The sequence below is a fragment of the Macaca thibetana genome, chromosome 2 (genome assembly GCF_024542745.1).
Source record: "Macaca thibetana thibetana isolate TM-01 chromosome 2, ASM2454274v1, whole genome shotgun sequence".
Classification (NCBI taxonomy): domain Eukaryota; kingdom Metazoa; phylum Chordata; class Mammalia; order Primates; family Cercopithecidae; genus Macaca; species Macaca thibetana.
Genome location: NC_065579.1, coordinates 88,069,585 through 88,095,265, shown reverse-complemented (window position 1 = coordinate 88,095,265; position 25,681 = coordinate 88,069,585). Strand labels below are relative to the sequence as shown.

The 25,681-nt window shown below is 51.9% G+C and overlaps 2 protein-coding genes across 3 annotated transcripts in view; both read right to left on the bottom strand.

Annotated features, from left to right (window-relative positions):
* Positions 1 to 5,907: 5,907 nt before the first annotated feature.
* ABCF3 (ATP binding cassette subfamily F member 3) overlaps positions 5,908 to 25,681 on the bottom strand; it is a 291,373-nt gene continuing 271,599 nt past the window's right edge. The window contains exons 2-22 of one of the 2 annotated variants that reach the window (XM_050780186.1): positions 13,561 to 13,638; positions 13,187 to 13,334; positions 12,968 to 13,047; positions 12,399 to 12,445; positions 12,079 to 12,176; positions 11,857 to 11,979; positions 11,433 to 11,699; positions 11,027 to 11,107; positions 10,880 to 10,939; positions 10,724 to 10,780; positions 10,591 to 10,613; positions 10,425 to 10,480; positions 10,111 to 10,311; positions 9,938 to 10,014; positions 8,823 to 8,867; positions 8,611 to 8,743; positions 7,202 to 7,290; positions 7,003 to 7,094; positions 6,682 to 6,814; positions 6,463 to 6,550; positions 5,908 to 6,374 (exon numbers count right to left, since the gene is read on the bottom strand). In XM_050780186.1, coding sequence (XP_050636143.1) covers positions 6,216 to 6,374; positions 6,463 to 6,550; positions 6,682 to 6,814; positions 7,003 to 7,094; positions 7,202 to 7,290; positions 8,611 to 8,743; positions 8,823 to 8,867; positions 9,938 to 10,014; positions 10,111 to 10,311; positions 10,425 to 10,480; positions 10,591 to 10,613; positions 10,724 to 10,780; positions 10,880 to 10,939; positions 11,027 to 11,107; positions 11,433 to 11,699; positions 11,857 to 11,979; positions 12,079 to 12,176; positions 12,399 to 12,445; positions 12,968 to 13,047; positions 13,187 to 13,334; positions 13,561 to 13,633 — 2,130 coding nt within the window. In that variant the 5' untranslated portion in view covers positions 13,634 to 13,638 and the 3' untranslated portion in view covers positions 5,908 to 6,215. Of the gene's footprint in view, positions 6,375 to 6,462; positions 6,551 to 6,681; positions 6,815 to 7,002; positions 7,095 to 7,201; positions 7,291 to 8,610; positions 8,744 to 8,822; positions 8,868 to 9,937; positions 10,015 to 10,110; positions 10,312 to 10,424; positions 10,481 to 10,590; positions 10,614 to 10,723; positions 10,781 to 10,879; positions 10,940 to 11,026; positions 11,108 to 11,200; positions 11,208 to 11,432; positions 11,700 to 11,856; positions 11,980 to 12,078; positions 12,177 to 12,398; positions 12,446 to 12,967; positions 13,048 to 13,186; positions 13,335 to 13,560; positions 13,639 to 25,681 lie in introns of those variants that run through there. The other variant, XM_050780187.1, reaches the window with a different exon arrangement.
* On the bottom strand, positions 15,755 to 25,024 carry AP2M1 (adaptor related protein complex 2 subunit mu 1). Its single transcript, XM_050780189.1, has 11 exons — positions 24,892 to 25,024; positions 22,786 to 22,902; positions 20,712 to 20,977; positions 19,564 to 19,646; positions 18,831 to 18,966; positions 18,589 to 18,730; positions 17,999 to 18,118; positions 17,767 to 17,902; positions 17,566 to 17,663; positions 16,983 to 17,094; positions 15,755 to 16,369 (listed from the first exon to the last, which is right to left on the bottom strand). The coding sequence occupies exons 2-11, from the start codon at positions 22,857 to 22,859 to the stop codon at positions 16,235 to 16,237; spliced, it is 1,302 nt and encodes a 433-aa protein (XP_050636146.1). The 5' UTR covers positions 22,860 to 22,902; positions 24,892 to 25,024; the 3' UTR covers positions 15,755 to 16,234.

The window sequence follows — 25,681 nt, the reverse complement described above, 5'->3', positions numbered from 1 at the left end:
TTTCCCTCACATCTGAGCAGTCAGAGTGTATGCTTACTTATTTTTATTTTTATTTTTTGAGATGGAATCTCGCTCTGTCACCCAGGCTGGAGTGCAGTGGCACAATCTCGCCTCACTGCAACCTCAGCCTTCCTGTTTCAAGCGATTCTCCTGCCTCAGCCTCCTGAGTAGCTGGAATTACAGGTGCCCGCCACCACACCCAGCTAATTTTTTATATTTTTAATAGATAGTTAATACTTTTTAATAGTTAATAGTTTTTTTTTTGTTTTTTTTTTTTTGAGACGGAGTCTCGCTCTGTCACCCGGGCTGGAGTGCAGTGGCCGGATCTCAGCTCACTACAAGCTCCGCCTCCCGGGTTTACGCCATTCTCCTGCCTCAGCCTCCCGAGTAGCTGGGACTACAGGCGCCCGCCAACTCACCCGGCTAGTTTTTTGTATTTTTTAGTAGAGACGGGGTTTCACTGTGTTAGCAAGGATGGTCTCGATCTCCTGACCTCGTGATCCACCCGTCTCGGCCTCCCAAAGTGCTGGGATTACAGGCTTGAGCCACCGCGCCCGGCCAATAGTTAATAGTTAATAGATAGATGGTAGTTTCACCATGTTGGCCAGGCTGGTCTCGAACTCCTAACCTCAAGTGATCTGCCTGCCTCAACCTCCCAAAGTGCTGAGATTACAGGCGTGAGCCACTGTGCCCGGCCTTATTTTTTAGAGACGCAGACTTGTTCTGTTGCCCAGGTTGGAAAACGTGCTGAGACCATAGCTCACCGCAGCCTTGGGTTCAAGTGGTCCTCCTGTCCCTGCCTCTTGAATAGCTGGGACTACAATTGTGCGCCACCACACCCAGCTACGTGCATGCTTTCTGATGCCTGGTTCAGCAGACATGGAGGCTATGGGGGCTGTCTTGGGGTGATTCAGGCCTGAGGATGGCCTGGAATATTTATGTGCATGTGTGTAAGCATGTGTCTCAAGGAGGCTCCAGGCTGCTGACCTCAGAGCCAGCTCTTTCCTTATGAAATAATACCTCTTAGATCCGTAAGACTCTACAAAAACTTTTATTCTGTTTACACAGGACCTTGTCTCATTCAATCCTTCCACTTACCGAAAGAAGCAGGCAAGACAAACTGTTATGCCCATTAGAATGCTTTACTCCAGGAGAGATGCACTTGCCTAAGACCATCAGCTGTAGAGCTGGGCTAATCCCAGTGCATGACTCTTCCACGAACTGTGTGTTAATTATTTATTTATTGAGACAGGGTCTTGCTCTGTCCCCCAGACTGTAGTACAGTGGCATGATCACAGCTCACTGCAGCCTAAACCTCCTGGGCTAAAGTGATCCTCCCACCTCAGCCCCACAAGTAGCTGGGACTACAGGCACACACCCTCATACCTGGCTAATTTTTGTATTTTTTAGAGACGAGGTTTTGCCATGTTGCCCAGGCTGGTCTTGAACTCCTGGGCTTAACTGATCCGCCCACCTTGGCCTTCCAAAGTGCTGGGATTACAGGTGTGAGCCACTGTGCCCAGCCCCATTTATTTCACGAACAACTAACTACTCACTGAACATCTAGCATGTGTCAGTCACTGTCCCAGGAACTCCTACTTACTAGCTTGCTCTCCTGAGAGAAGTATGTTCAAGCCCCCTGTCCCTGCCACTAAGAACAAGTTTTAAGTGATGGAATTAACAAGCCATGACTCTTCTGCACATTAAGGTACTGGTAGCAGCACAGTGTGGCAGTTAAGAGCTGTGCTCCTCAGCCCGGCGTGGTGGCTCACGCCTGTAATCCCAGCACTTTGGGAGGCCAAGGCGGGTGGATCACCTGAGGTCAGGAGCTCGAGACCAGCCTGGCCAATATGGTGAATCCCCGTCTCTACTAAAAATACGAAAATTAGCTGGGCGTGGTGGTGCATGCCTGTAGTTCCAGCTACTCAGGAGGCTGAGGCAGGAGAATCCCTTGAACCTGGGAGGTGGAGGTTGCAGTGAGCCAAGACTGAGCTACTGCACTCCAGCCTGGGTGATAGCAAGACTCTGTCACTCTCTCTCTCTCTCTCTCTCTCTCTCTCACACACACACACACACACACACAACCAGCTGTGCTCCAGAGTCAGACTGGCCTGGAGTCCCAGTCCTGCCATCCAATATATCAATTCCCTGTATTTCCTCATGTACCAAATAAGGGTATAATAATTATGCCAATCATATAGGGCTATTGTGAGGATTGACTGAGTTAATATAGGTAACACAATTACAACCCTGCCATTACACAGTAAGAGCCCAGTAAATATGAACTGTTACGATTTTAAAGTTCCTTAGCATTGTCTTGAAACAAGGGGAAGTTTAAAAAAAAAAAAAAAAAAAAAAAAAAAAAAGGCCCTGGCTGAGCATGGTGGCTCACACTGGTAACTCCATCACCATGGGAGGCCAAGGCAAGTGGATCACTGGAGGCTAGGATTTCAAGACCAGCCTAGGCAACATAGAGAGACCCTGTCCCCACAAAAAAAATTTAAAAATTAGCAGGGCGCGATGCTGTGTGCCTGTGGTCCCAGCTACTGGAGAGTCTGAGGCTGGAGTGAGCTATAATTTTGCCACCACACTCCAACCAGGGCCACAGAGTGAGATCCTGTCTCAAAAAAAAAAAAAAAAAAAAAAGGCTCTTTTAAGGCTGGGTGCAGTGGCTGACGCCTGTAATCCCAGCACTTCAGGAGGCTGAGGCAGGCAGATCACCTGAGGTCAGGAGTTGGAGACCAGCCTGGCCAACATGGTGAAACCCCGTCTCTACTGAAAATACAAAAATTAGCTGGGCATGGTGTCAGGCACCTGTAATCCCAGCTACTCAGGAGGCTGAGGCAGGAGAATTGCTTGAACCCAGCCGAGGTTGCAGTGAGCTGAGATTGTGCCACTGCACTCCAGCCTGGGTGACAGAGTGAGACTCCATCTCAGAAAACAAACAAAAAAAGTCCTCTCCCCAGGCCATGCTCCTGGCGGCAGCTGGCACCCAAAGGCCGAGCAACTGAGCAGGATGGAAGCCTGACCACCTGCCCTGACTTAGGACAACTCTGCAGGGCTGAGCCGGCTGAGGCGCACACTGGGCTTGCATTGCTGCTCAACTTCTCTCTGCTCCAGTCTTTCTCCTGGGCCTGCTTTCCTGGGTGTTGATTCCAGGAGCAACCCCAATAAATGCCCTGCATGTTGGCCTCTCCAAGCCACTTCCCAGGGCGCCCAACCTGTGACAGGCACAGCAGATGCAGAGACGAGTAAGCCACAGTCTGGCCTTCGAGAATGTCATGGCCAAATGGGAACTGCAATCTCACGCAGCTCACTGGGGTGAGCACAAAGTGCAAGCAGCCCAGTTGGAGGGGCTGGAATTGAGGGAGTCCAGGCCCTACTGGGGATCAGACAGGTTGCCCGCGAAGGTGTTGGTGAGTGTGGTCTGGCCAGGAGAAACGGGGAGCCCAGGATTTCAGTGAAGATTCTGGGCACTGAGGCCTAATGTCAGCAGAGCAGCTCCAGAGTCAGCAGCTGTGGAAAGACAGCCCCCCAACTAAGTGGGGTTTGCGAGTGAAGAGGGGGCTGCCATGGTGCGCAGTCCAGAGTGAGCAGGAGTGAGCTCCCACTCTTCCACGCCTGGTTCCTCTCTCCCTTCTCTGTCCTGTGCTTTCCGAAATGGAGCTGGCTGACACTGCATTTTCCATCCTTCAAAACAACTATCTTCTGCTGATTCCCCTCTCACCTCCAAAAGCTAGGCCTTTCTCAGCTGCTCCAGTTCCTTGATCCCGTCTCTCTGAAGTCCTGCAGCACCAGCTCACGTTGTCATACATGCAGGCTGCTCACACTTTCATGGAATCATAAAATTGGAAGCCACCCTGGAGGCCCATCTAGTGCTGCCTCCTGCCCCAGGAAGGGCCCTTCTCTAAAGCAGGGCTGAACAGTCCCACTGACTGGGAATTCTCAGAAGACAGCCTGAGTTAGCCAAGTTTTCCATCCTTTGAGCCCAAACTGATCTGTCTCTGGAGTCACTCAGTGAAATATCACTTCTTTTCCCATATGATAGTCCTTCAAATCAGATGGTCACACAAGAGTCACTTTTTTGAGTGCTTATATATTGTTCTTGTTAGCAAATCCTCACAATAGTCCTATAAAGAAACCAGGTAGGTGTTCAGAAAAGTTGAGGAATTTGTTGTGGTTACCTTCTGCTACCAGCTGTGGTTATTTCTGTTACCAGCAACAGAGCTGAGATCTGATATTAGACTCCAACTCCAGTGCTCTTGAAGCACAAAAGCAGATTTGGTGTCATAGAACCCTCCAGACGCATTCCCAAGGATTCTATAAAGAGTTGAGAGAACTCCTTTGGGGTTCACCACTGGTGAAGGGCTCAGAGGCTGAAAGCCTGGTGAGCAGGCAGGCATGATCCTATAATGGATGGCTCCCTGATACACCCACCTGTGGGTCTGAAGTTGGAAGAGAATTCTGAGGGCTGTGAGCAAGCTCTCTGCAGTGCTGAGCTAAGGGTGCCCATGGCCACAGACATGGGAGGAAGGAGGCGGGCACATCAGTGGTCCTTCTGCCAGCTTCACCAGTCCAGAGCCTTGCCGCCTTTATCTTGCTTTAATCCCCAAAACAGGGCTCTCTCCCCAGCGACCCACACCATGCTACCCTCAGCAGCTCAGAGTTAAGATTCTCTGGTCAAGCTTTTTTTTTTTTTTTTCTTAAGAGACGGAGTCTCTTTCTGTCACCCAGGCTGGAGTGCGATGGCACGATCTCAGCTCACTGCAACCTCTGCCTCCCAGATTCAAGCTATTCCCCTGCCTCAGCCTCCTGAGTAGCTGGGACTACAGGTATGTGCCACCACACCCGGCTAATTTTTGTATTTTTAGTAGAGACGGGGCCTCCGCATGTTGGCCTGGCTGGTCTTGAACTCCTGACCTCAGGTGACCCACCCACCTCGGCCTCCCAAAGTGTTGGGATTACAGGCATGAGCCACTGCTCCTGGCCTGGTTGAGCTTTTTGACTACAATCTGCATGAGGGCAGCAAGTGCTTTCTGCTGACTGGTTCCTTTGTTGTCACTGAGAGCAAAGCAGTATGTCCGTTTAATTTTTTTCTTTTGAGAGAAGTGGTCTCGCTAAGTTTCCCAGGCTGGCCTCAAACTCCTGGGTTCAAGCAATTCTCCCACCTCAGCCTCCACAATAGCTGGGACTACAGGTGCGCACCACTGTGCTCAGCTCAAATGTCTCCATTTTAACGTCCTCTGCATAACAATTACATACAACGGCTAACTCCTCAAGAAATAATATTTATAAATGATACTATCTCTGTTCAACATCTCTCCCCTCTTAAAGATTGCTTAATTTGAAAACAAAGCGTTCTATGTCTTCCTGTTAGACCCTGTCCTAAATTCCCTATTTCCCAGGCCCCTCCTACATGGTTAGAGGAAATATACAGAACATGCAATCACCTAAGCAAAGTGAGGACAAAGACAGTTTCTCTTCAGCGCTGAGTCTAGAGAGCAGAGAAGCAGGGCAAGCCGGAGCCAGATACCACTGGAGAAAGGAGCCAGCCACGTGTGAGGCCAGGTTACAGAATCAGTTCAACTGCCCATCAGTGGGGGCTGTGGTGGCAGAACCCAAGACCCCTTCAGCTGAGGCTGAGCCCAGGCTAGGGCTAACAGCACCGCAGTGATGCCAATACACTGCCCTTCATTCCACTGCCTCAGCCCACCCCAAGGTCAGGCAGGCAGATGACCTCAATGCCCCAGCAGCTTGACAATGTTTCTTCTAGAGGCAAGGCTGGTGCTGCCATTGCTTCCACCACGTGAGTGATACAAGTGCCATAGGAAAAGGCCAATCTGAGAGTCCATAGCCCTCAATAGGAGGCAACCACTGCCCAGGGAGCAGCAGACATGAGGCAAAGGAGATGCAGGGAGACATTTAATTTACATAGCAGCCACTTGGGGTCCAGTCAGAGCTGGGGCAGTGGGGAAACCTATAACCCCAGAGGGTACCCCCAGACCCCCGGCCCCCGGGAAACCAGTCCTCACCAACCCTTGGATGGGCTCCCAAGGTTGTGCAGAAGATGCTCCAGTCAAAAGGAGAGAGACATTTGGGAATAAGGCTGTCCCCAAGTTGGGGGAAGTCCACGGCCTGGAGTTGGTGGCCTATGTGGTGGCCCAGGGGTCTGAGAGACCAGTCCATGTCCTGGGCGAGTCCTCAGCCTGGTAGCCCTAAAGGAAGCCTTCGCGGCGGAACTGTTCCTGGAGGAGGGCGCGGTACTGGTCAAATCCTCCTTCCACGCGGGTGACGCCGCCTCCTTCGCACACCCATAACTCCCGGCACACCAGCCTGATAAAGCGTTCATTGTGGGACACCAGAATCACACCACCCTGAAAGACACGAGAGCAGGAGGTGCTGAGGGGGACACGAGAGGCACCGAGGCCTGGGGAGGAGTGGGCAGGGTGAAGGCACACTCACCCTGAAATTGTTGAGGGCACGGCCCAGAGCCTCGATGGTCTCCATGTCCAGGTGGTTTGTGGGTTCATCCAGAATGTAGAAGTTGGGGCTGGAAGGCAGAACCCAGGAAGGTAGGCAGTGAAGGGGTGCGGTGAGAGAAAATAAAGCCTTCTGATACAGTTTTCTACTGGGCAAGAAGGGGAAATGGGAGGGGAAGAGCTCTAGAAAATGAGGCCTCACCAGGGCATAGTCATCTGAGCAAAGGCCACTCGGCTCTTCTGGCCCCCAGACAAGCTGGCAACAGGGCGCATAGCCAGCTCTCCGGAGATGCCATACCGACCCAGCTGGTGACGGTACTCCTCCTCAGGCCGCCCTGGAAAAGGACTCCCCAGATCAGGTGGTTTCTTGGCCCAACTCCCTCCCTGTACCCTCCAGCCACACCTCCAAGTCCCCATGTCCTTCCATCTAGGCTTGGGAGGGCTGCTCTGCACTCACTCCAAGGCAGGTCTAGCTGCCGGGGTCAGCCTCATCCCTCTTTCCCCACTCAAATCCCCAACTCACCAGGAAACTTGCGTGCCAGCAGTTCCACAGCACTGATGTTCAGGTCCAGCTGCTCCACATGGTGCTGGCTGAAATAGCCAATCTTCAGATTCCTGAAGACAGAAACCGAGGTGGAAAAGCAGACAAAGGCAACAGCCATGAAGGAGTGCAGGAAGCATGGGTGCCTGCAAGTGTGCTCATGGGCGGGGGTGCCTCTGACCTGTGAGCGTGTCTGATGCCCCGAACAGGTGCCAGGTCCCCCATAAGCAGCTTCAGCATGGTAGACTTCCCGGCCCCATTCTCTCCAACCTTAAGAAACGTGAAAACGTCATACAGTGTGTGCCAGAAAAATAAATACTGTAAGTTCTCACTCATATGTGGGCACTAGAAAATGTTTAGCACATAGAAGTAGAGAGTAGAGTTCTGGTTACTAGAGGCTGGGAAGGGTAAGCGGGGAGGAGGGGAATTGAGAGAGGGGATCGGGAGAGGTTGGTTAACCAAAACAGAATTGTAGCTAGATAGGAGGAATGGAGGAATAAGTTCGAGGGTTCTACAGCACTGCAGGGACGCTACACTTCACAATGACTGATTGTACATTTTTAAAAAGCTAGAAGATTTTGAATGTTCCCAACATAAAGTGATAAATGTTTACGGTGAATATGCTAATTACCCTGATTCGAACATTACACATTGTATACATGTATGGAAATATCACTCTGTACCCCGTAAACATGTATAATTACGTATCAATAAAAAGAGCACCGCTGTGTGTAACACAGAAGGGAAGGAAATTAGAAGGGGTCTCAGGCAGTCCCCAGTCCCAATGACTCCATCAACAACCAAAAAAATATTTTTAAGGACTCTAGCCGGGCGCAGTGGCTCACGCCTGTAATCCCAGCACTTTGGGAGGCCGAGGCAAGCAGATCATTTGAGGTCAGGAGTTTGAGACCAGCCTGGCCAACATGGTGAAACGCTGTCTCTGCTAAAAATACAAAAAATAAGTTGGGCATGGTGGCAGATGCCTATAATCTCAGCTACTCATGAGGCTGAGGCAGAACTGTTCGGACCCAGGAGGCGTAAGTTGCAGTGAGCCAAGATCGTGCCATAGAAAAGCCTGGGCAACAGGGTGGGACTCTGTCTCAAAAAAAAAAAAAAAAAAAGAAAAATACATGTACTAAGGGGAGCAATACTTGAGTATTTGCTAAGTGCTGGGGGGGACTTACTTCTCCCAATACCATCCCAGGTAGATGCCAGCGCCATCTTAAGGATTAGGAAGCTGCTTGGTAACCAAGCTAGGCAATGGTATAGTCAAGATCCGAAGTCTGACCCTGAAGCCCATGCTGTCTCCTCAATGTCTCAAGATTTAGAAAACTCAGAACTGAGATCAATAAGGTAAAGCACTGCTTTAAGTATTTTTAAAACACTATATACCAGGCTCTTCCTCCCTGAAGAGCAGCGCTGTGCAGCCAGAGGACACGGCTAGTATAAGTCCTGCAAAGTCCTTAGCCCAGGTCCTCTCTCCTGTTCCATGGACCTCATCCCTTTACAGCTTGAGGATCTGGGCCAATCCACACCACACACTGAGACGGGAGACTCCCAGCTCACAGCACAGAGAAACAGCAGCCATACCACACAGATGCGAGACTCGAGATCAGCAGACACGGAGAGGCGACTGAAGATGACGTGCTTCGGATCATAGTAGAAATCCACCTCATCTAGCTGCAGAATTGGCGGCGAGAACTTCTCAAACCCATCAGGGAATCTGCAGGAGGTAGGGGTGAGGATGTGGGGGCAGTTGGAAGCAAGCAATTCCCCACCAGCCCCACTGGTCCAGCACTTACTTCATTACGACCTCTGATTCCTTGTCCACAGGCTTCAGCTCAGGCCTGGGGGAAGAGATCAGGTAGACTAGATTTATGACTTAAAAAAATAACTTCCTACACAAGTAATATATGTTCAGAGAAAACTTAGAAAGGGCTTGTACTCCTACCACTCAGGTATCATTACTTTAGAGTACACTGTTCTCGTTTACTGAATGCTAAAAAATAGAATTAGGCTTTTTGTGACTTTTTACCCCCAGTTACTATATCGTGATATGTTTCCACATTGCAAACATCTAAGCCTTATGATTTTAAGCTTCCTGCCAGCACTTATAGAAAGGGCACTTCAACGTTAAACTCCCAGTGCACACTGTCATTGGTTATTAAGGAAATGCAAATCAAAACCACAATGAGCTATCACTTCACAGCCACTAGGATGGCTAAAACTAAAAAAACAAACAGTCAATAACAGTGTTGCCAAAGACGTGGAGAAATCGGAACTCTCATTCCTTGTTGGTAGGAATGTAAAATGATGTTGCTGCTTTAGAAAACAGTTTGACAGTTCCTCAAAACATTAATGTGGAATTACCATGTAACCCAGCAATTCTGTCCCTAGGTATGCACCCAAGCAAGCTGAAAACATATGACCACACAAAAATTTGTACACCAGTGTTCACAGCAACATTAGTCATAATAACCAAAATGGAAACAACCCAAATGTCCCCTAATGACTCAATAAACAAAATGCTGTATATCCATACAATAGAATATTATCCAGCCACGAAAAGAAATGAAGTTCTGACACGCGCTACAACATGGATGAGCCTCACACATGATGCCAGGTGAAAGACGCCAGGCACAAAGGTCACATACTGTATGATTCCATTTATATGAAACGCCCAGAATAAGCAGATACACAGAAGCAGAAACAGGAAGTAAATTAGTGGTTGCCACGTGCTAGTCAAGATTAGCCTTCCAAGAACAATGTGGAATACTCTGCCTCCCAGCAGAGGAGGAAGTCACAGGTGGCTTCTAGCGAAGGGGAGACCTGGAATGGTAGGGCAAGGGTGGCCTGCAAATGAGGAAGGAGACCGAGAGAACAGGAGTCAAGGCCTGGCCAAGGATGCTGTACTCACAGCTTCTCCAGCATCTTGAGTTTACTCTGCACTTGAGAGGCCCTGTTGGCATTGTAGCGAAACCGGTCAATGAAAACCTGCAGGTGGAAGAGTGCAGGCATTGGTCAAACTCCCCCACATCCCCCACTCTAGAACCCCTGGGATGGGACCCCCAGCCCTGCCAGGCCCCACACCTGGATGTGCTGGCGATACTGCTGCTGTGCTTCGTATTCACGCTGCTGGTTGAGCAGCCGCTCCTGCTTACTCTTGATGAAGGTCTCAAAGTCTCCCCGGTAACCATCTAGCCGCTGGCTGTGCAGGTGGATGATGTCCGTGGCGATGGCATTCAAGAAGTTGCGGTCGTGGGAGACGACTAGGATTGTGGAGGGCCACGTCTGAGGGGTCACAGGACAGCAGGCCCAGTTTGGGAGGACAGTCAGTTCTCAGGCCCCCAGGTATCTTGGAGGCCGACTTTCCCCAACCCACTCCAGCACCCACAGGCACTCACCTGCAGGTAATTCTCCAGCCACAGTATGGCCCTGACATCCAGCATGTTTGTAGGTTCTGGAGAAGGAGGGGAGCACACACTTGGGATTGAAGGGCTGGAGAACTAGGAACTTGGATGCTACCACCCCCGTCCATTCTAAAGTCAGGGTACCCCATTTCAAACTCACCATCTAACAGCAGAAGATCTGGCCTATGAATAAGAATACACCGCACGAGATTTTAGGTCAGCAACTCATGCCACCTCCCAAGAGCTAAGACCAATCTTCCATAGGGCTTCATACACTGGCCCAGAAAACTCACCTAGCAAATAGGGCCCGGGCAAGGGCCAGCCTCATCCTCCAGCCACCTGAGAACTCCCTAAAGAATGATGGAGCCACATTAGGGGTGGGTGTTCATCAGGGCAGGAAGCGGCTGAGACAACAGGGTTCAAGGCCAAGAATGGCAAGGGTCACTCACCGGGTGGGCTGCTGCTGCATTTTAGGGGTAAAGCCAAGCCCAGCGAGAATGACTGACGCCCTAGTAGAGAAGAAATTGAAGAACTCAGTTGGAACAGTCCACAGAAGGGAAAGGAAATCTGAAGGAGGGAGGGGGAGCTTTAAATACCTAGCAGGTGCCTTGTCAGCCTCAATCTCCTCCAGCTTGGCATAGATTTCTGCCAGCTCTGCAGCTTCAGAGCCCTCTGCCCTGGAGGGAGGAGAAACAGCAATTGGCCTAAGTGGGGGCAGTCTAGGAGGATGTCCTGCACCTTATACCATTGGAAAGAAGGCCATTGGCTACCTTGTGGCTGGAAGAGGAAGAGAATACAGGAAGGGTTTGCACAGTGCTCATTACCTTGGGCACTATGGAAATGGGCACTGTGGAAAGAACAAGGGCTTTTGAGTCCCAGAGCGCCAAGTTCTAAGCTCTGCGGATTACTAGGATGGACATGCAAATTATGGATTGTTCCAGGAGGGCAGGCACTCTGTGAGGGACAGCAGCTGCTGGTTGCTCCCTAGCCGGAAGCCCTCACCTGCCAGCAGCAATCTGGGCACTGAGCTCCCGCTCCCGCCGTAGCAAATCCTCTCGCACACTGTCACTCTCCAGCACACTCTGCAGGGCAGGAGTGTCATCTCCAGCAACCTCTTGCTCAACGTGCAGCAGGGAAATGTGGGCTGGAACCCGCAGACTCCGGGTGGCTAGCATCTTCAGTAATGTTGTCTTCCCCAACCCATTCCGCCCCACCAGCCCGTAACGGCGGCCCCATGCCAGGTTCACATCTGCTCCAGCCAGCAATACTCTGCAGGAGTGGAGACAGGAGACCAAAGATGCTCTAGAAATAGGTGCACAGCAAGTTTAACAACAAACCTCACATTGTTTGTAGCCCCATTTCATCTCTCCAAATTCTCCTCTAATTAGAAAAAGAAAGCCAACCCCTGCCACCACTATCCCCTCACCTATCGCCAAAAGACACATCAAAGTTCTCAATTCGCACATCATAGGATTTGTTCTTGCCAGATGATTCCAACCGACTCTCCTTTCTGCTGCCTGCCTGGCTGGCTGATGCCTCTTCTAAGACTCTTTAAAGGGAGAAATGGACAGCTCTTAATGCTCCCCACCACCTTCTGTCCAGGCAAGAACTGCTCCGCTCTCTTCTGGGCCATGCTTCCCCCACTCACAGAGGGTTGCTGGTCTTGAGCGTGTCCTTCTCTGAGCGCTTCTCCTGCTTTGCCTTAAGTCGAGCCTCGGCCTTCTCCAACTTCTTTGCATTCACTGTCTAAGGGTCCAAACACATCTACTTCACTCTAGGGTGTAGGCTCAGAAAGGAACCCCAAGAGAGAACATCTCGAGTAAACCCTCTTAACTTACCCATGATGAACAGACTCAAAGGCTCAGGGAAAGACATAGTCAGAAATCCCCCAAAAAGATACTCCAATTAGACAGTCAACTCCCAACCCCATCACAGACACAGTCCCCTCCCTTGCTTCCTCCTCCTCACCGAGGACTGTTCCCTCTTTAGCAGTCCTGGAAGTTTGGTTCCACAGTCTGTAAGCGATAAGAAAAGCAGTCACCTTCTCCCTGAGGGAAGGGAAACTAACACTTTGAGTGACTAATATGAACCAAGCACAGACACAGACGTTTTCTATAAAGCCTTATAACCCTGCAGATAGATGGCTATTATCTTCCCTGCACTAAAACAAAACAAAACAAAAACAAACACACAAACAAAAAACTCACATAAAAGGATAAAGAGGCATAGACGAGGCTGGGGACAGATAACCAACTCTTACAAGATCATGCAGCTGGTAAGTTGCAAAATTGGGGGTGAAAGCAAGTCTGTCCAGCTCCAGGTTCTTATGCTTCCTACCATACCCAAGAGCTGGGAGAATCCTCCAACCTCCTCCCCATCCCCATCATGGGCTCTTTTGCCCTCTGTGAAGACATCAACTAGCTCTTACAACTCTGTCCTGTGGAAAAGACGTAGGAGCCCTAAGCTGCAGGGAGCAGATGGTTGGGGGCGCAGAAAAGGACAGGAGGGCAGTTAGTTCAACCTCCCCTGACTCTCACCGTAGTTCTCTGTTATCTTTGACAACTGGATGGGAGCGTCCAGTAGCACCTGGCTATTTCCCTGGCTCTGTGGCTCAGCCCTATGTGGGTAGGGATAGAAAGCGCAGTTAGGAGTTGAAGGAAAAGCTCTATGGCCATCAGATCTTCTTCCCCCACCTCTTGTCTCCGGACCGTTCGCCGCCCTTTCGCCCCCATCAACCCCTACTCCCTGGCACATACAGGCGCAGAGTGTTGTACATGCGCTGGCACACGGCCCTGATGCCCGCGTCATCCTTGCTGTCCCCGGACACCTCTTGCAATAGTTCCCCCACAGCTTCCACCAGGTCATCCACGGACTCGAAGTCCGCGCTGCCGCTGTGCAAGACGCCTGGGCAGGGCGTGGTAGAACGAGGAAGGTATCGGGTAGGGTGAACACACAAGCAGCTTCAGTCCCCAGACAGAGGCCCCAGTCCAGGCTCCAGACCCAACCGGCCCCCGGGACAAGAGGTCATGCAGAGGAGAGGCCTGGCAACAGTCCCAGGCACGACGCTCGCTTAGACTTTCCCCCACCCTCCACTTCGGTCTCCCCAGCCGGCCGATTCAGTTCCGCTTACCCGTCACGTAGTCGAAGACTTGTCCGTCAATTTCGGGGAACTCGCTCCGCAGGATTTCGGCGCAAGTCGCCATGTTCCAGTCAGGAGCCCGTCCGCGCAGTCGCTGTGAGACCCCGGCCTAGGCCCGCCCCCCGCCCTGCCCCCGAAACTCGCCCTTCCTTGCAAGGCGCATGCGTAGCGGCGACGCAAGAAAGGAGCAGAGTGCGCGAAGCCCGGTGGGCGGGGCGAGCGGGGCCTTGAGGAGAGGCGCCGAGTCTGCGCCGGAGCAGCTCTCTCTGCGCGTGCGCGACGCCTTTTCCGCTGAAAGATTACCCCCCTGTGCGGTTCTTGCTGCCTTCTGGGAGGTGGAGTTCCCGGAGCGAGCGGTGGGGTGGAGCTCAAGTTTTATCAGGGCCGCGAGGCACCGGTGGTCTGGCGGATCGGAGCCTCCCAAGAGGCAAGCGGCTGATAAAGTATTTTGGCTTTGCCAGGTTTTATGCGCTCCCTCGAGGCGCGTCTGCTGCTGCTGCTGCTGCGCACCCAGCCAGGTCCATTTTGGAGCCCGCCCAGAGCTTTGCTGACTCACCCCGGTCCCTCTCAGAAGCCCCCTGCTCAGTGCTTTGCTTTCGCGGGTCCCCAGACCCTACGGCTCCTCAGCCTGGTTGCCAGCGCCACCCGCCTCCCCGCCGCGACTTGCCTCTTCACACTGTATAATTCAGCCGACCTTTGTGAATTAAGCCAATTCAGTTCTTCCACCACCCCAGGGCACGACCAAATCCACCGCCAAAGGGCAAGAAAACCAGGACAATGTGGCCTGTATAAATTATTCCCTACATACACCCAAAGCAGACTTCTCCGCACTCAGTAAATGCCAGTAAAAGGCTATTTCCTTTCACCGATTCCCTCAGGAAGTTAGGAATTTCCTCCAAAATGACGCTACTGCTTTACATTTAAATCGTAAATATTCCTCCGATGGTTCTCTAAAAGTGGCACCGAAAACTATATCACCCATTCACCCCTTTGGATTAAACACTGCCATCATGAGGAGTCAATCCGGATACTGAATCATTTTACAGGAAATACAGGTAAAGAGGAATAATATGTTAAGTGACTTCTTGGGGACAACAGGCAAACTACAGAACTCTGGTTTCTTCGACAAAATTGCAAGACCTGAAGGGAAACATCGATTTTTAAAATTTGAGAAGCATTAGCCAACCACAATGAACCTTGTCTGGAAAAATTTGGTAAGACACCTGGTTAGTGAACACAGATTGGATGTGATATTAAGGAACAGGTCACACATTGATCATAGTTGAAGTTCGGTGATGAGACATGGAGATTCATTTTATATATATATATATATATATATTTTTTTTTTTTTTTTTTGAGACAGTTTCACTCTTGTTGCCCAGGCTGGAATGCAATGGCGCGATCTTGGCTCACTGCAACCTCCACCTCCTGGGTTCAAGCCATTCTCCTGCCTCAGCCTCCCGAACAGCTGGGATTACAGACATGCACCACCATGCCCAACTCATTTTGTAATTTTAGTACAGACAGGGTTTCTCCATGTTGGTCAGGCTGGTCTTGAATTCCTGACCTCAGGTGATCCACCCACCTCGGCTACCAAAGCGCTGGGGTTACAGTGTGAGCCACCGCACCCAGTCCATTGTATTATTCTGCTTGCAAATCTTTCCTCCTACCACCCGCTCAGCAAGATTTGGGAAGCCTGGGTAAATGATGGAATTAAAAGGTCAATTTCTTAGGATGGCTATAAGACCAAACGTAAACTTCACTTAATCTATACCTAATCTAATTAGAAAACATCTGCCTAAGAATTAGAGAAAGAGCTGGGTGCTGTGGTGGCGCGTGCTTGTAATCCCAGCTACTCCAGAGGCTGAGGCAGCCTCTGGATCCTAGGCTAAAGATCTCTTGAGCCTAGGAGTCCGAGGACCAGGGGGAATAAAAAAGAGCTAGGGAAAGATCTACCCCCAGGGTACTGGGGCCTGCTGAGGCTGCTTGCCCTTGAGGCTTTCTTAGAGGAGCCAGAAAACCTGGGCCCAAAACCCACAAGGATAGGGGCTTGGATGGCCCAGGAGACGCCTAACTGGGACAAGACAAGGAAAGAGCCTTTAGAGTATTCAGAACAGAAAACTGCGGGGAGAGCAACACCAGTTCCCTCCCCACGTAGCTCCCACATCAACACTTAGCCAGCAACTCCACTCTACAGAGTTTATTGGGTATATAACTGGACGAAGTCACACGTGTACAAAATGAAGCTCACACTATCCCAAAGCAGAGTAGGGACTGAGGGCTGGGGATCCGTTACTGGCCTTTGGGAGAGCTCTGAGGTGAGGGGTGCAACCGACCCTCCCACTCCAGAGGTGCGGCCACAGGCGTGGGAAGGAAAGGGAACCCACCTGGCTTTGGTCACAGAACTCAGAGCCTGGCACTAGGCCAGGACAGACAGGTGGAGGGGAGAGCAGGAGCCTCAGAACTTCCCTGTCCAGGGAGCCCAGGGGCTACTCCACCAGTCCCACTTGCAATGTGCTTGGCCCAGACCTAGACTCAGGGGCTGGTGCAAAGGGAAGGCAGCAAAGCAGGAGGGAGGAGACACTGATGTGTGGTGGGAGAGGGAGCGGCACCTGGACCTGTTGAAGAGGGTGGGTGGGGAGGTGGGCTAGCTGCCTAGTGGCAGCTAGCAGCGAGTTTCATAAATGCCGCTGCGGCCAATGTAGCGCACCCATTTGATGACATCATGGTCGCTGTAGTTCAGCTTCGGTTCAAATACCTTCAAGTAGCGCACCTTGAGGCCAGAGGGCGCAAATGGCACCTGGGCAAGGACAGCTCGTTAGAAATGTGGCCTTCCTCTTACAGCTGCTCTCCTCTGGGAAGTCCCGTTGCCCTGCTCTACTTCATCTCTACTACAGGTGTTTGAATGGCTGGGGTCCTTAAAGAAGCTGGGGTGGTGAGGGACCCTCTAAGAGGTGACTGAAGAAGAAAGCCCTGCCAGTGACACCCGGAATCAGTTCCTTTCATCAGCAGGAGACAGCAACCAATGAACTGCTTTAGAACATACTTATCCTGCTCAATATTATGAACTTAAAAATAAGGTGGAGAAAATTATGTCTAACATGCACAAAGCAAAGTCAGTCCATTATCCTGTCTGTAAGTAAACTTTGTGTCTTACCTGGCATTTAAACAATCTAAGTTTTTCGAAAGAACTGTGTTAGGACAAGCTAAGAGAAGTGAAAGATTTGCCTCACTATGAATAGTAACTTCTACTAAGAGGCTTGAAAGGGGAAGAATGGATCTATGAATTAAAGCCAGTTCTTCTTTCTAGGCCTCAGTTTCCTCACCTCTAAGGTGCAGCGGTTTATCGGAATGATCTCTAAGAGCTTTTCCAGCATACCCTGGCATGACTCTAGGCCCCTCCTCTGCCATACCTCAAAGTTCATGGAAATGGGGGGTCGAGCCCATTTCTTCTTGTCGTTGGTAGGCAGAAGCTCAATCTCTGCGCTGATCTGCGATTCCTTCATGCCTGCCATGCGCTTGATCCTAGGAACACAGGGACAACAGGCAGCCCATTGTAGCTTGGAGAAGTTTCAAGGGCAGTTGCCCATTTTAAGGAGCACGCCCAGGAGCTTGCAGGAGGTGCCAGAACAAGAAGTGGTCAGGACCCTGCTAACTACTTGCTATGGAAGCTTGGGTCTACTTCTTTAGGACAACGGGATGCAGTTTCTGCCTAGACACTTGGGCATGCTATCTTTGCTTTGTCAGCTTCACAGATACATTACAAAGGCAAGCAGGGAAATGCCAAAGCATCTTAAAAAATAAGCACGTGCATGAACCCAAATGCAGGCGTGTACATACTCACATGGAGGCATAAAGGCTGACAATACAAGCAGAGGCTCCTAGAAAAGCAAAGAGGCACACTCCCCCACCCCTCATTCAGAAGGATCAAAGGGGAAAACAAGAGGGTACACTGGGATCTTGAACCTGCTGTGGCCTAATGAAGGAAAGACTCACTTCCACACGATGGCATTCTCGCTGGCCTTGTACTTGGCCTTCCCCTTCATGCAGATCACCTGCACCCCACTTGTGTTCAGTGGGGTTGGGATCCTCACCTAGAAGTGACACACCTGTCAGGGAGCTCTGTCAAGCTGTGACATCAGCTGCCTTTATTCCTAGGGACAAGTTCTTCCTCCTCCCCGAGCCCCTTGTCCTCACCTCAATCTTCTGAGCCAGGAGTGAGGGTTTAAAGTTGGACTTGATGACCACCTTGACCTCCAGTTTGGTGCGTCCCACTTCTCGCACTAGCGGGATCACCCGGAAGGGAAGGATGATGTCCTTGGTTGTGCGATACCTTAAGGGATGGGAAGCAAGGTTACCAAAGAGCTGACCCACTTCCTCTCCCCAATCTGCCAGCAGCACTGGCTGCCTCCTCACACCCCAGTGGCACCTCATAAGCTCAAACTCTCCATCTGGCGGGATAAAGCTGATGCTGCGTTCAGAGTCAAACTTGCTGAGTCGTACACACTGGTGGAAGGTGCAGTCATCAATGGCAATTGATTGCTTCCCACTGCAAGCAGGGGCAGAAGAGGTCTCATTGGTACAGGAGAATGACAGGTGTCACGCTGGGAGACCACTCCACCCCAGGCTGGCACCAGAGACTATGAAAAGCTGCTAGAATGCAGCTTTCTGACTCGGAGGTCTGCCCCAGAGCTTGGGATGAGAGGGAAACCTTGTAAACTCATCTCTTGGGGGCCCTGCTGCTTGGGACCTGGGTGTTTCAGGCACACTGGGCAGAGGAGGCTATCAGTATGTACAGAAGAGGCCTTGGTCCTAGGGACCAAACAAAGGGGCTTGCTCTGAGGACAGTCCCCTCATCTCTCTTAGCACCAATGTCAAGAGCGAACAGCCAGGCTTACCGTCAGGAACAGAGTTTGCAATTACAGTGGGAATGAAATCCAGAAGAAACTTGTGGTTCACTAGACCCCACCGAGCCCTCCAAGGGACACCCTTTCCCACCAGCTCTCCTGCCTCAGGCACCTCTTGCTTGTTTCATCAGCTGTGCCTTTGCCCTGCTTTTCAATAACAATCTTGTCATTCATCCCAAACTTGCATTCAGGCATGCCACTCAGGTAGCTCTTCATCACCACCCGGCCCGACACATGGGCACTCAGCACCTGCCCTGATGATGGAACAGATAAATGGGGAGCAGCAGAGTCAGGCAGGCAGACCCAGGATCCTGCCCTGGGCCCCCTCCAGCTTTGTTGTGAGAGGGACCTCACCTTGTGGGGACATGAGCAGGTTCACACTCTCCAGCACATCCAGGAAGAGCTCATTCCGGCGATACTTGATACCCTCTCGCCGCCAGCCAATCTGCCCAGTCACCTGGCTGGTGATCTGTGACTGCTCTTCTTTTGTCTACATGGGAGCAGAAACAAACAGCAAGAGCCTCACTCCCCTCTCCCTTTAATCATCCTGTCTCTATCCCCACTCCACCCTCATTCCCCATCCCTTCTAGTCCCCACCTGTAATCCATTTTCCCCTATAAGCCCCAAAGGGCAGGGCCTGGAGAAACAAAGCAAAGCTGCAAGGGCGGAAGCTAAGGGAAGGGCTTACCTGATGCTGGAGGCCGCAGGGCCAACGAGGTGCCCACATGAAGTAGCAAGGGAGGCAGAAAAGGAGGAGAAAGCTATGAGGCTTGGATCCTATAGGAGAGGGCCCAAGCTCTCTCCTCCTGAGGAACACCAGGCCTCAAGACCAGGCCTCCTCCCCCAACCCTCAGTGCAAAAGGAAACTGCTTGAGCTGTATTCCTGGTAACAGAGATGCTGAATTGGCTGCTCCTGCAGTGGGAGGACCACATAGAGCAAAATAGGCCTGCAATCATGGCAGGAGGCTCAGGCCAGCACTTCCTGTTATGGGAGGGCTTATGAGTCAGCTCAGACAAGGCTCAGGGGCCAGCTGAGATGAAAGGAGATTGGCCTGCACCCTGACTATAGTCTGCACAATTCAAGTACCTGACTCTTGATGCCCTGCTGCGTGATGAAGGTTTTCAGCGCGCCTGTCTCGGAATTCTGTGGATAGCCAAAGTCTAGAATCTCTGAAAAAGAAGGGAACCATCAGCCCCTGAACAAACCTTCTCATTCCAGTCCCTACTTGGGCCTACACATGTCTGACTGGCACAGCTCCCAAAGACCATGTGGGATCATCTGCAACAAAGTCTTCTAGCTTTGTAGCATTTATTCTGTGATTTGTGCTTTACAGGAAAACAATTCAAATGTTTGATTTTTTCAAATAGAGAAATCAAGGCCAGGCGCAGTGGCTTAAGCCTATAATCCCAACACTTTGGGAGGCCAAGGTGGGAGAATCACTTCAGCCCAGGAGTTCAAGACCAGCCTGGGCAACATAGCGAGACCCAGCTCTACAAAAAATAGTAAAAATGAGCCAAGCATGGTGGCATGTGCCTGTGGTCCCAGCTACTCAGGAGGCTAAGGCTGGAGGATTGCTTGAGCCTGGGAGGTCAAGGCTTCAGTGAGCTGCGATTACACCACTGCACTCAGCATAGGCGACAACAGTAAGACCCTGTCTCAAAAAAAAAAAAAAAAAAAAAAAAAAGAAATCAATAGAAGAGTCACATGGCCAGTGGGTGGCAAATCAAGAAGCTTTGAGCTGTTTTCTCCAGAAAATAGACAATGGGAAGGTGGAAGGATTCACCTTCCCTTAGATCACACTCTACAGAGAAACAGAGGTAACAGTGCACCCCCAGGGGCTTGTAGTATCTCAGTCTCCCCCAGGCTCTGAAGCAGCTGCTGAGATGGAAAACTGGGTGGACAGTCAGTGAAGTAAGGTCCAAGCCACAAAGGAAAGAGGATGAATACAGGAGGCTCACCACCAAACCTGAGTCAGGTTCCTAGCCCCGTGGAAGACCAAAACTTCCCCTCCACACCTGCTGGCCTATTTCTGTGTTCTACTTCAGACCAGCCTTTAGGTTTGGATGTGAACTGGCCTTCTGAGGGGCATAGAGATCCTAGTCCAAGAGCCCAGATACTCAGGAAAGAAAGTTCAGAGTGTAGCAGAGCCTCGGACCTACGCCCACTTTCAGGCCAGGCCCAGCCTGGTTCTTTCCCACCCTAGGCCCCCTGCCCTGCCAGCCCACCAGCCTCACCATCCAGCAGCTCATATATGAGTACAAAATTGTTCTTGATGTTTTCCTCGCTGATCTTGCCAAAGTAGGCAGCCATCACGTCACACATCTTATAGAGGAATTCGAAGACCATGGCAGCGTTGACATTCTGCTTGGTGACTGCTGCCAGCCAAATGTTGGACCGCTTAACGTGGAAGAAGCTGGTGCGAGCAATGTTGGTGACGGGGCTGCGCACCTGCTGCCGGGCATGGATAACATTGACCCGAAAGGCATCCACTGCGTTCCTCCTGAGGGGAAAGGGTGCAAAGGGCCTGCTCAGCACCCAGGCGAACCTTACCCCACAAGGATCAACCACAGCTGTTAACAGCTCCACCCACCTTTCTGCAGAAGTCTGACACACACAATCTAAAGAAAGCCAATGCCTAAACCACTGGGGTGGTTCCCTTCTTATGACTCCCTGTGGAGGCATGGGAAGAGTGCCTGAGCTGGGCTAGTGTCTAAAGGCCACAAGAAATAGGGAAGTCAACTATTAAGGCCGATGTAACCTTAATAAAGTGAGGTTCATCAGGTTTAGAGACAGATATTCTTGACTCCCAGGGCTGGCCCTAATTTCCCAGCTTTATCTAGCTTCCCTGTAAGCTCCCAGGTCCAGGACAGAAAGAGACACTGCTTCTCCAGTCCTCCCACTAGTGATCCCACCAGTGGGGAGGGCCGACTCCTCCAGATGTTATACAAAGCCAGCATGGCTTCAGAAGTCACAAAGGAGGAAGTACCAAGGGGCCATGGAACTGTGCTACCCATTCTTGCCCAGGATCCAACTCCAGAGCAAGTTCAGGGAATGAAAAAGGATGCAGGAAAACAATGATGGGGGCAGGGCCCCCACCCACCTGTACCTGGGCAGCAGCTTGAGAGGCCGCTTACCTATTGCTACGGCAGTCAATGAGATGGGATGAGAGAAATGACGCCAGCAAGAAGAGGAGAGTGACAGCAACGAGAGAGAGGGTTAGACACACAACACACCGGGAGGGCAGCACACACCGTGAGGTGGAAGCAGACAAGACAGGCAAGGTGGCGTGTGACCCAGCCTTGGCTTGCCTAGTCCATCCAACGCAGGAGGGGGGCCGGGGGTGGGGGTGGGGGGTGTAGCCAGCCAGGTTCAGGCAGGCCAGACCTTGCCACAGCTGCAGCTCTAACTCATGCCACACCACCAGCCAATGGACAAACACCCGCAAGGGCCAGGCCAGCCCATCAGCCAGGGAGCCAAATGAGGAGCACTGCCACAGGCCCATTCTGTGACTTTATCTCAAGCTCTCTGAGGAAGAAAAACAGGCAGCAGGAACCAGAGGAGCCTAATCTCATTAGCGCCTCGGAGGCTAGGATAGGTCCAGCGTGTGCAAGGGGGTGCAGAATGAGAAGGCAGGCTGTGGCTCTGTGTGAAGGCCCAGGATATGGAGCCGCTCTGGGTCTACTCTGATAAACCAGAGAGGGTAGCATGGCCTCCCTGCCCTTTCTTAGTGACCCAGAGAGTGCCTCACGCTCCCTCCCAGCCTCTCCCCCAGGAATGGCCCAGAGGAACTGAAGACAGCTGAGTCAGCAGCCTGACTCCTGAGAAAGGGAGCAGGAGAGGATTGGGTAGCCTGGAGAGGCTTTCAATAGAATCCAGTGAAGGCGCTTGATATGAGAAGGGCTTCTCAGAGCAAGGCTTAGATGGATTAGTGTCTCCAGCCTGGCCACTAACCCCACCCACTAGAGATATTTCTCCTTCTCCTCAAAGAAGAAATTCACCAGCCTGGGCAAAGGCACTCATCTCCAGCAACCAGGCCTGTATAGAGAAACAGGATGCAGGAAGGGCAGGCGTTCCTAAAGCTGTGGGACCATGCCATTCCATGGGTCCCACCTAAGGGCCAGCAGGCTGGCTGCCGGGTGAATACCACCAGACCTAATGGGAGCCAGGCTACACTAGCTGAGCTTCCAGGGTGCAGCCAGGGGTCAGGGTGGTCCAAGTCAAGCCTCTGGTGAGAAGAGACCTAATCCTGCATGCTGGGGCTCGGGGGCTGGAGTGGTGGGGCACAGCTGGCTCTGCCAGAGGACTCACCCGATGTCATCTCGGTAGACTCGGGAGATGAGCACCTCCCCCTTGTGATTATAGATGAATAAGCCTCCAATCATGGCGGCAGATCAGTCTCCGCGGCCCATTGCTCTGAGAACAGACCTAGGACAGGCGGGGGCGGGGTAAAAGAAGACCTCAGAATCCCTGCCAACATCCCCTGTGGAGCTGTGCAGATCACTGGAGCTTTTTTCCTGACTCAACCCTTTAGCAAGTGACCCTGCAGCCCTCCCAGACATGCCCCTCCCCTCAGCTAGGCTCCAGTTCCTGTTTATTCCACACTGGATGGGAGAAAGAAACTGAGAGAGATTAGGCTCAGGACTCTAAGGCCATTTTGACCCTCCGTTTCCTGGGGCTGAGCATCAGCAACCCCGCCCCCTCTCTCCAGCACTGAGCTCAGGAATGATCCTTTTCGGCCTCCTCCTGTGCAGACTCTCAGGCTCCCGCCAGTGAGTCACTAAGGCCTGCCTGCCTGCGGCTGCAGGAATGGCGGTAGGAATTACTCCAGTTGGTTCAGGCCTGGGGCCCCCAGGCATAACCTTTAGAGCATCCAGTCTCTCGGGCTCCACTACTCTTCAGAGAAGGTCGCAGGGCCTGAACTTCCGGCACTCTAATTCACAGAATTCAAACATTCCAAGAAAGGGTGTGAGGAGAAGAGAAGGGAGCCCTTAGGCCCTAATGTGGACCCGGGAGTGTGGCTTAACCTCTTCCAGGCAGTGGAATAAGCAGGCAAAGGGCAAAGGAGGAAGGTCCTAGTGCTGGCAGACTACACCTCCATCACCTAAGCTGCTTATTACAGTTATTTCTGACTACCACCCCCCTTTCAAAAAGCTCTGGAATGCAATAAAAGTAAGGACTGGGGGGGTGGGGGTAGTGCAGGCTCATAAAATTAAGAAATCCTTCCATCTGAAATCGTGATTCCAGGCCCATCAAGTAACTCATTTCTGGCCTGGGTGCCTATAAACAAGAAGCAGGGATTTCAGGATGCCTGAATTATCCAAATTATTTGGGTCAAATTAATTTAGACTGCTTGAGAAAAGGCATTAATTTGCTTTTAGATTTCCTGGATTAGCTCTGGTATTAATTTCACAGGGAGTACTTTAGACGACTTTTCTAAACTGGAAAATAAAGCCTTTTCCTGTGGCTGTCAAGGTCTTCCAGAGGGGTGAGCGGCCTCTCAAGGTGGTGGACTCATCCCATTCCTCAGTCCCAAACAGGCTGGTAGAGGAGATGCAAAATGGAGGTAGAGCCTGGGGCAAAGAACCAAGTCCACAGGTATATCGAGTGGTAGGTAGGGAAGGGCACCCGAGAACCAGAGGTGGGGCCTTGGGCAGGAATGGAACATTTAGTTAAGGGTAAAGACCGGCAGTGACAGCCAGGCAGCGTCCTCAGGTGAGCCCACAGCAGCAAACTGGGCTGGTGGAGTGCACCTAAAGGTAAGGGTTTCCAGTATGGAAAAGGTCAAGGCTTTAAGAAGGAAAAACCAGCAGGGGGAAATTGACGGTAGTGAATAAGGGAAAGCTGGGGAGACAGAGCCTGCTTGGGGTTCAGGTGCAGAGTAATGAGGGGGTGGTGGGCTTTTCGCCTTGGGGAGACATCGTGGGAAAAGATGGTGCCATGGGGCGCGGGGGCCGTCACAGGTCTAAGGAAGAAGAGCCGCGGGATGTCACTGAACTGAGAGGAGGGGGCGCCGCATGGTGTGAGATCTGTCACGGTGCAAGGAGGCGGAACAAGGGGGTGTCACTGTCCTACGAGACGGGGAAATTGTCCTTGCGCGGAGGGGTAGGGGGTTGGCACTATCCTAGGGAGGGGGCGCTGCGCAGCGTTCCTGCTCTGGGAGAATTTCAGGCGGTATCCCTCTCATGGGAGGCGTCAGGCGGGTCAGGTGGAGGGCACCGCTCCCAGCCAGCCCTGCAACCTCGCCCCGGGCGCCCCCGCCCCACCGTCAGCCAGCTCCCGGGTCTGAAGGCTGAAGCCACTCCCGGGTGTGGGCAGCTTTCTGCCAGCTCAGCGCAGGGCAGGACAAAGCTGGGCGGCGAAGCAGACGACCCGCGGCGTCCTCCCCCACGCCATAAGGCCAGATCCCCGGCTCACCTGGTGTCCCGAGGCCCCTTCTCTGCCGGCCCGGCCACTCTCCGGATCCCAAGATGTCCGCCCGCCCCCTGCTCGTCTGCCCGCTGCCTCGGCTTTCACCGCAGTGCCGCGGCCCCGCCCCGGTCCCGGCTGCGCGTGCGCGCCCGCCTCTCGCGCCGACTACAAATCCCGTCAGGCCTCGCGGCCTCCTTGCTTGCTATTTGAAGCGCTCTAGGTTTAGCAAAACTACAACTACCGACTGCTTTCGAGAAACCGTCCCTGCCTCAGGAAGGGGTAGGCGTGGCCTTAGCCGGCCCTACCAGAAATACACATTCCAGCATACACCGCTCCACCGGCCTCATTTTTTTTTTTTTTTTCCACTGAGCGCTCTGGGAATTGTAGTCCCTGCACTTCCTCCTGTTCCTATTTGTGTTTTGGAGAGTTTGGGAATATTAATGCCATTTGTAGAAGCACATCTGTTAAGCCTGGGATTGCTGTAGGCCTTTTCTGTTTCCAGAGTCCCAGGACTGGCTGTCCTCACTTTGCACACAAATAAATACAACTTGGCAGTATAAGTGTTTGTGCTGAACTTCTGCTTTCTAACACTACCTCTGATTCTCCCAAGCTTTTCTCATATATTTATTCCGGACATGGGCTTTTTCCAAGGGATCAAGACCCAAGGAGAGGAGCGGGGAGCAAAGAGGAGACTACTCGGGAAGAAACTAAACCTTTTCACAAATATGTCCATGACTGTACACTCTTCCTCGAGGTCAGCTACAGCTTTTCATGAATGAGCCGATGTTCTCCTTAG